This window comes from Camelus ferus, chromosome 6 (assembly GCF_009834535.1).
Source record: "Camelus ferus isolate YT-003-E chromosome 6, BCGSAC_Cfer_1.0, whole genome shotgun sequence".
Lineage (NCBI taxonomy): Eukaryota > Metazoa > Chordata > Mammalia > Artiodactyla > Camelidae > Camelus > Camelus ferus.
The window spans coordinates 89,000,612-89,009,566 of record NC_045701.1 but is presented as its reverse complement, the minus strand read 5'-3'; the positions used below and the strand labels follow the sequence as shown (position 1 = coordinate 89,009,566).

At 52.2% G+C, this 8,955-nt stretch overlaps 1 protein-coding gene across 10 annotated transcripts in view; it reads left to right on the top strand.

Moving 5' to 3' along the window:
- The first annotated feature begins 7,144 nt into the window (after positions 1-7,144).
- Positions 7,145-8,955, top strand: part of LOC116664404 — a 41,617-nt gene continuing 39,806 nt past the window's right edge. For all 10 annotated transcript variants that reach the window (XR_004320929.1, XR_004320927.1, XR_004320930.1 and 7 more), the window contains exons 1-2: positions 7,145-7,597; positions 7,930-8,086. Coding sequence is in view for 2 of the 10 variants with exons in the window: in XM_032482597.1 (XP_032338488.1) it covers positions 8,017-8,086 (70 nt within the window). In the remaining 8 variants the exon portion in view is untranslated. The remainder of the gene's footprint in view (positions 7,598-7,929; positions 8,087-8,955) is intronic.

The window sequence follows — 8,955 nt, the reverse complement described above, 5'->3', positions numbered from 1 at the left end:
AAAAGCAACCCCAATGAAATAAAAAAGATGAAGCCAAACTTAACTCAGTAAACAACAGAGCTGACATATAATGTAGGTCAATCTGTTTGGTTTGGTTTCGTTTTTAATGGCAGGACTGGGGACTGAACCCAGGACCTCATGTGTGCTAAGCACACACTCTTACCACTGGGCTATACCCTCCCACCAAGTGTGAGTTTGAAAAAATAAACTTAAGTAACTTGGTGACTTGATATAAGATACCAACAACATGATAAAGAGAATATAATGCAGAGAGGTAGTTTACAAAAAGAATAATGTATATAATTATAAGCATAATATATAATTATACTAATACTTTGAAAATCTCAGTGAAAATAGGCAATTATCTGGGACAATGTAAATTTCCAAATATTTTGAGGAGATATCAAAAACTTCAAAAATATTACTTATCATTGAATACATTGAACATTTTATAAAGCCCCTCTCAAAAAGAAGATCGCAGGCGAGGTAGTTTTATATGTAAGTTGTTTAGGGTATTTAAGGAACTGATTCATAGCGCTTCCAAAGCACCAGAAAGACCAAAATTTACCCAGATCATCTTGCAAAAGTTAAAATAACTTTTAACTAAAAATAAAATAACTTTTAACTAAAAATCTATCTAAGGAAAGCTCGAAATAAAAAGATTGACCAGTCTCACCTGTGAACATAGATGTGAAAATTCTAAATAAAATCTTCACAAGCCATGTTCCATAGCATGTTAATTATTCATCAAAGTCCAGTAGACTTTGTCCTGGGAATTTGAGAACGGTTTAAGGAAGATCTATTAGTATAAGGAATCGCATCAATGGGTCATGTAAGAAAAGACATATATGAGTATCTCAGCAGGTGTCTAAAAGGCATTTTACCCAAATGAACATTGCCATTCTTAAATAATATTATTTAGCACAGAATAGTTTTTACTGTGTGCTGGCTGCCTTGCTGAGGATTTGACGTGGTTTATGCTAATATGCAGAGTAGCACCTTGAGATCTCGGGTCCCCTCTCCAACGTAAGGCTGATCCCTTCACCTGTGCCTCAAATCCTATCTCCTCCCCTTTTTGGAGACCTCATATAGTCACTCAAATTACCCCTCTGCAATACGGTCACCTTGGCCCCTCCCCAGAATCTGGCTCTTTCCCTTCAATATTTAAATAAGCTCAAGATTTAAAAAACACACACAAAAAATCAAAAACAAAAACTCCCTTGATCCTGCGTGACTCTCCCACGGAGACTTCTTAAAAGGGTGGCGACATTCACCCTGTTTTCTCCTGCTCCGCCCATGGCTCCCTCCAGGCTAGTTTCTGCTCCTTTCACAGTTCTCCCAGGTGACCTGCCAGCTGCCCAGCCCACTGGCCCCTCTGCCATCATATCTACGTGCCATGATGCCAGGAGGGAGTGCTGTCCTGGGAGGGTGGACAAGACACCACATACGAGTCGGGGGAGGGTGGAGCTGAGCTCACACAGGTGCCTCCGCCAATCCAGGGGCCTCATGAAGATGGGAGCATCCCACTTCCACTGGCCCTGGGTGAGCGCTCTCCTTTGGTGGGTGGCTTTGCTCCTGGTGGCGACTCAGGAATCCAGGTCCTTCCTCCCATCCTGTTTGTCATGGAGGAAAACAGTAATCCCTCAGGTACTGATGGTTTTCTTCACTCTACGAAGCATGGAAATTTTACAGAGCACAGAACCCCTGTGAGCTATTTACTGTTAGCCCACTCTTGGAGATAATGCAACTGAACGCAGCTCAGAGGCCCTCGACAAGCAGACAAGCATCCCACAACTGAAGGCAGATGGAGCCAGGACTGGAGTGCAGGTCCTGCCCCCTGGCCGTGAAGTCCACTGCCTCTGGCGGGAGGTCACCTTTCACAGATTTACAGCCCCGCCTGCCTCCATTCCTTGGCTGTGGCCAGGGGGAGCCTGCCAGCAGGTGCTTTCCTTAGACTGGAGGCTCAGAAAGTCCTCTTGGTTTCTGGAACCCTCTTCTCTCCTGCTCTGGAGTGTTTCCAGTGGGCCCGGCAGCCCCCTCCCATATGCATTCGGGGTTCTGCCAAGAGGCTTTCAAATGTTCCCCAAGAAAAGGCCAGACCCGCTCATTGGGCTCTACGGCTGGCCAGACACCACCCTCTTAGATGCTGCATAGAAATAAAACACGGAGGTGACAAGCAGCTTGGAGGAGTTGAAATGTCACCGCGACACCCTGAAATCTCCTCCGAGCATGTAACTCAGAGATGGTAAAGGTTGCCCAGAAAGCAAACTGTTAGCTAGGAACCGAGGGAGGTTCCTCCTCTGGGTTCTCGGAGCCAGCAGCTCCAGGAGAAACGCCGAGCGTGCCAGGAGCCCACCCTGCTTGCAGGCACGCTCTCCGTTCGCAAGTGCCAGCACCCTCTCCACCCCCTCGGTGCTCCGCCCCGCCCAGCCCAGCCACTGGTAGCTCCTCCGGGCTCTCCGTGCTCTCCCCTCCAGCGTCCCCCTCCTGAGTGCCCCTTGGCTCTGCTCTGCCAGGGAGGCCAACCTGCTCTGCCCATCCCGAGCCCCCTGCTTTTAGATCATGCCTTTCACTTCCACACCCTGGGGGCCTGGCGCAGAGGAGGGCCCAATTGATACTTGTCCAGTGAACAAACGACACTTACTGGAAGCCAGCATTTCAAGTGGAAGTCCCTCCTCCCTGGGCTGGCAGCCAGGAGGACGGGCCACCTGCGTCTGTCTGGGCCCGGGGGCAAGGAGCCTGGGTGTGGGAAGATGCCTGGGGGGTCTTCCCCTTGCTGGGCTTCAGTTTCCTCATTTGCACATTGATGGGAGTGGATGCCCTTAGGGTCCCCCCAGGACCAGAGCGGTCAGACTTGCCTCCTTCTGCTCCTGAGTGTGGTTGTGAAACAGCCGCACCCAGGCCTGACTTCCAGCTGTGACTTCTGCTGCTGCCCAGGCCCACCCACCCTCTGCTCCTTCTAGACCTTAGAGGGGCCCTGCAAGCGAGGACCCCTGAAGCTGGAGCTCCGTCCACTCCACAGAACATCCACCCCAGAGATGTTCCCGCGTGTGCATCTAGGTGGCAGAGAAGGTGTGTAGGTGTGTGTGGGTTTGTGTCTTTGTGTGCCATCCCATAGATTCGGTTAGAGGCAGATCAGAATCAGGAGGGGGAGGTCTGGGGGAGTGGACGTCCCCCCGAGGGGGGAGTGGACGTCCCCCCGAGGAGGGAGTGGTGTGTGTGCACGCCCACGGGTGCAGGTACACGGGATACCTGTCATGTGTGTGGCCAGTGGACGTGGCTGTGGGTGGGACAGGGTATATGTGTGAGTGTGTGTGTGTCTGTTTACATGCATTTCTTTGTACCTTTGTGCGTATATTTATTAGTGTCTGTGCATCTGTGTGTGTGTGTGTGCGCGCACGCATGTCCCACCTTGGACTTGTTCAGAAGCGAGAGGACACATCCTGGCAGGCAGGTGAAGGCCCTGGTAGGCAGACATCCTGCCGGCATCACCACTCACCTTTCCTTTTTTATCCGTTTTTAAGTATTGATCGTCACGTCTGAAGATGCTGGAACGGCAGCCGAGGTTCTCTGAGCCAAGGTGCCGTGTGAACTGTGAAAACTGTCTACCCCGTGTGGGAGGCAGAGACGGTTTCCTATTTTAATTCTCTCGGAGACTCCAAAGGTTAGCGGTTTCGGCAGATCACACGGCAAGGTCATGAGCACAAGCCCCTCACGAATGTTCTCGGCGGCTGCTGGCTGGTGGGAGAGACCCCTTTCCATTCCAGTGCATCATGCCCCGGGGAGGGACATTCACAAGGTGCTCTTCCTCCCGAGTTAGACCCTCAGAGCTGTAAGGGAGCTTAGAAACATGTAGTTGGATGTTCCCATTAACAGTGGGGAAAGGATGTTCCGTGAGCAAGTGACATATCCGAGGTCACAAAGGAACAGAAATTGAAACCCAGGTGTGGCCAGCCCCAAGGAGGGCAGAGAGCTAGCCCGGGACATGCTGGGAGCCGAGAGACAGTGAGCGGCAGACTCAGGAAGGAGAGGCAGTGGGAGCCATGGATGGTTTTTGAGCGTGAGAGGTACTTGCTCTTTGGTACATTTTTAAGGAACTTAACCTGACCTCTGTGGGGTGTAGCCCCTTGGGGCTTTGGTGGGACTTGCGCAACAGGAGTGTGGAAGAATGCAGGAAGGAAGCGCTGGTGGAGGAGGGCCGGAAGGGCCTTCTGGGCAGAAGGAACAGCGGCGGGTGTGGGGGAGGCGCTAGAAGTGTGCAGGGGCGTCAGGCTTTCACGTGTGATTGGAGGGTCCCTTTCAATGGTGGAGACGGGTGGTGCAGGATGAGAAGGGCTCTGGTCTCTCTCCCGAGGACTTTTAGGAGTCACTGGAGGCTTGGGTGTGTGGCTGCCAGACCCATATTTCACAAAAACACCCTCAAAGCAGTGGGGGATGGGCTCCTTTCCAGTGGGGCTTAAGGCTAGGACAGCAAGGTGCTAGAGAAGGCAGGTGAGACTCCAATGTGGGACGCAGTGGGGTGGGGAGGTCCAAGGTGGGCCTCTACGCTTCTCCCCCACTGCTTCCTACTTCCCCCGCATCCCCACCCTCCCAAGCTGTCTTTGTACACATCAGGGGGCCGGAGAGATGGCCATCGGGAGAGGACTTAATCCCTCCCTGCGAAGTCCAGGGGTAAAACGGGGGCAGGACAATGGGCACTTCAGTCCTCCAAAAGGGTCCAGGGACAAGGAACACCCCACATGCTGAGGTCAGAGGGCACAGACGCAAGCATGTGGCAATGGGGTGAAAGGCCCTTTCCTAGGAGCTTGCAAAAAGGGCCCCTGGAAATGAGACTCAGGGTGTGAGTGGCGGAGTCTGTGAAAGGTGGCTGTTTAGATCCTACCCAACTCCTGTCTGCTGCCTTCCCTCCCCCTGCTCTGTCCCTCTCAGAGGGCCTTGAGCACGCTTGGCCTTGTCTGAGAACTCTTGGTCCTATTGACCCCACCGGGAGGTCACCTCTGCAGGCTCAGTCCTAGGCACATCCCTCCCGGGCCCCTTCCCTCACCACCTCTTGAGGAAGGCATTAGTGGCTCCATTTTGCAGATGGGAAGACTGAGGCCCAGAGAGGTGAGACACTTGCTTAAATAGCATAGCTGATAAGAGGCAGAGCAGTGACTGACACACACCTGCGTGATAAGACAGGGGGTGGGCTGTTTAGGAGCTGGGGCTCTGGAGCCAGACAGCCTGGGTTCACATCCCACCTCCCCCAGCAAGCCAACTGCTGACCTGTTTCCTTATTTCAAAGTAGGCAGTGGTTCCAGTGCACACCTGGCAGGGGTGGCCGAGTAAACATGGCCAGTGTTATAGGATGTCAGCTGCATAGACGGCTCACCCTTCTTCCTCGGAAGCAAGATGCCAGCACCTCACTGCACACACACTGATTCCCACCAAATTCCTACCAAAATCCATATTCCTTTGCCAAGGCTGCCGCGACAAAGAACTACACCCTGGATGCCTTAAACAACAGAAATGTACCATCCCCCAGTGCCTGAGGCCAGAGGTCCAAGATCAAAGTGTTGGCTGGCTGGTTCCTTCCGAAGCTGGGATGGAGGCTCTGTTCTGAGCTGTTCTCCCCACGCTTCTGGTAGTCGCTGGCCATCTTTTGTGTTCCTTGGCTTATAGGCCCATCCCTCTAACTTTTGCCTTCATCTTCACACGGCATCGTCCCTGTGTCTATGTCCACATTTCCCCTTTTATAAGGACAGTTATATTGGATTAGGGTCCACCCTCGTGACCTCATCTTAACTCGGCCCGCAAAGACCTTATTCTGTGTTAGTCTCTGCCGGTGAGCATCACGGTCTGGTGGGGGGGTTCAGACAGGTCAAAGGCAGGTGCAAGATGGGGTGATGCATGAACTAAGGGGGGGCATGGGGTTTTGAGCACGGGGTGGGGCAGGGAAGCACGGCTATCCAGTTCTGGGGCCCCTGTGGCCGCCTGCCTGGCACACAGTAGGTGCTCACTGCCTCTTTGTGGATGGATAAGTGAATGAGAACAGATTACGAGAGGGCACGAGAAGCCCCAAAGCCACCTGAAGAAGCAGGAAGGAATTTCTCGCCCCAGGCTCTAGCTCCTTGGGTGTTGAAAGATCAAATTCCTGGAATTCATCTCCTCTGTCTTTTGGGCCATCCCTTTATCAAGCACAGAGAGCCGGGGAGATGCTGGCAGCGTGTTAGGGCTTGAAGGAGAGGGTTAGCTGGGCTCCGCATGAAGCCTGGATTCCAGACGCCCCTAAGCCAGCTTGATGTATGTGTGGTCTCAGCACAGAATCTCTCCATCATCCAATTGTCCCTGTCTGAAAACTGGAGGGAGAGTCCCTTTGAAATTGATGTGGTTTTCCAGAGCCAGAGGATTGATAATTACTGTTGTGGGGACTCCCACCAACCGGCAAAAGTAAAAGCCCCCGTGTGGCCCAAAGCAGGGCAGAGGGATGTGGCATTGCTTTCTGCACTGTGAAATCTGCTGTCTTGGCAGTTTGGGCAGGGGTCCAGTGATGGGACCATAGGGTGCTTTTAAAGATCTTTTCAGTTGGTTCAGTGACCAGAAAAGGAGGTCCTCTGTCAGCCATCCCTCCAACCTGTACAATCCTGGCAAGTCACTTTCCCTCTCTTAGCCTCAGTTCCCCAATATGTACAATACAGACTAAGATAATGGGCATAGGTGATTTATTAGAATTATTCCAGTTTGAAGTTTGATGGTTCTTTAGGGCTTGAATGACTTTTATTACTATTGGGGAGGGTCTGAAGAACTTACAAGCTTTCTTATGGGGAACTTGTTACTAATCTGTCATTTGGGGAGGAGACTCAGCATCAGCAAGACAATGTTGAACTTGACAGCAGGTAGGAGGATTTGATCATCCACCTACTTGCTGCCTGTCCAGTGAGGATTCACTTTGTGTTCCATATGGTACAGGCAGAGACAGAAGAGGACTAGAAGATTCTCCATCACCGTCTACCTCTTTGCCTTCAATCCTCTGCATCTCTGCATCTCCATCCTTCATTCTTCTATCTTTCCTTCTAAGCCCAACACATATAAAATGGCACAATGTGGACTCCAGCCAATGTCAAGATCAACTAGTTCCTTTTTGAGTTAGCCAGACAGGCTTGGCCAGGGTCTGATCTTGGAAGCCCAAGCCACTCTTTCTAGTATTTCCGCTAAGTTGTCATCACAGGAAGTCAGCATTTGTGAACATTTCAAGTGTGTGGGGGGGATGCGTTCCAAGCGCATGAGCAAACCTTCGCTGTTTGTTGCACACATGAATGCGTGTTTATTCTGGGGCCGACTGAAGACTGGGTAAGTCTCTCTCTAGCCTGCTAACCTTGACACTAACCAGCTTACCTGCTATATCCGTAAACAGAGTCACGGGATTTGGGGCAGAGGGACAAACTTGAGATTGACAAGCAGGACCCTGGCGGTGAGGAAACAAGCCTGGAAGGTGAAGCAGACGGTTGAAGACTTCATAGTCACCTCGCGCGGAAGACGGGGGCAGCCCAGTCCCCCGACCCTCGGGGCACGACACTCTCACGGGTGACGAGACACAGGCCCGCAAGCGCGTTTGTAGGTTTGTCTCGTAAGCGGAAGCATCTTGCCGGCGAGGTGGCCGTGGCACTAACATTTCCGTCCCAGGCTCTTCACGCCCTGGGCTTAAGCATCTGAGCCTCATCTTTTCTTTACTCGCGTGAAGAACCCCATCCCTCGCCAGAGTATCCCCTTGCTCACTGCCGAGACTAACTCCCATTTCCCAACACGGAAGCCCTCCTCTTCCAAGCGGGAACCCCTTCCCTCTCGCGAGAATATCCCCTTAACTCTCTCACCAAGGTGGGGGGCGGGGGGGAGTCCTCATCTCTCACGAGATCGAACCCTTTTCTCTCGCGAGACTACCTCTCTCTCCAGGTGACCCTGGGGCTGCACAGACATCCTGGGAGGGGTGCCCGGGGAGCTCAGGTCTCCAGGAAGCAGGATCCAGTGCTATGGACATAGATGATATTGCTCAGTAAACGGGTTCTGATCCAAGAGCCAGCACCACGGGAACGACACACTTCGGTCCAAGGTGAGGGGAGAGAGTGCAAGAGAGTTCTATGGGGGGAGGGGGGAGGCCGAGGTGGGAAGCCACACAGGTGCCCTGCGAGCAAAGTGGGTCCCTCTGAGGTGACTTAAGCAGAGCATAGAGCAGGGCGGGGAGCCCGGCCCCATGCCTAGGCTCTCTGTTCATCTCCTAAACCTTAAGGAAGCGAGGGAATCAGAGTAAAGGAAAAACAGTGTTAGGAAGGTAAGATGAAGTTACGTAAATAGTGCACGGGACATGCTTATACTAAAACAATTGCTGATCATTTCTCTGAAATTCGCATTTAACTGGGCATGCTGCATTTTTATTTGCTAAGTCTGGCAAACTACACCTGGAGGAGATGGGGTGTTGGGGCTGTCAGCATCCTCAAGGTGCCAACTCACCAGGGGCCTTCCCAGCATCTTCTTATATTGTCTTGTATCGGGGAAGTGCCAAAATGAGGTTCAGCAAAGCCTGGTCTAAGGACCAAGTTAGCAGGTGCTCTGGTGCTGAGCCCCCATGTGGGCTCTTGGCAACAGGGATGGTTAATTTCATGTGTCAGCTTGATTGGGCCATGGGGTGCCCTGACATTTGGTTGAACATGATTCCGAGTGTTCCTGTGAGGTTGCTTGGGGGTGAGGTGAACATTTAAATCACTAGACCGAGTCAAGCAGGCTGTCCTCCCCCAAGTGGGTGGGTCTCACCTGATCAGTTGAAGGCCTGAATAGACCTAAAGGCTGATCCTCCCTCGAGTCCTCCTGCCTGACTGCCTTAGCACTGGGACATTAGCTTTTTCTTGACTTGAATTCCAACTGAAACGTTGGCTCTTCTTGGGTCTCAGCTTGCTGACTGCTGACTTGCCCACCTCCATAATC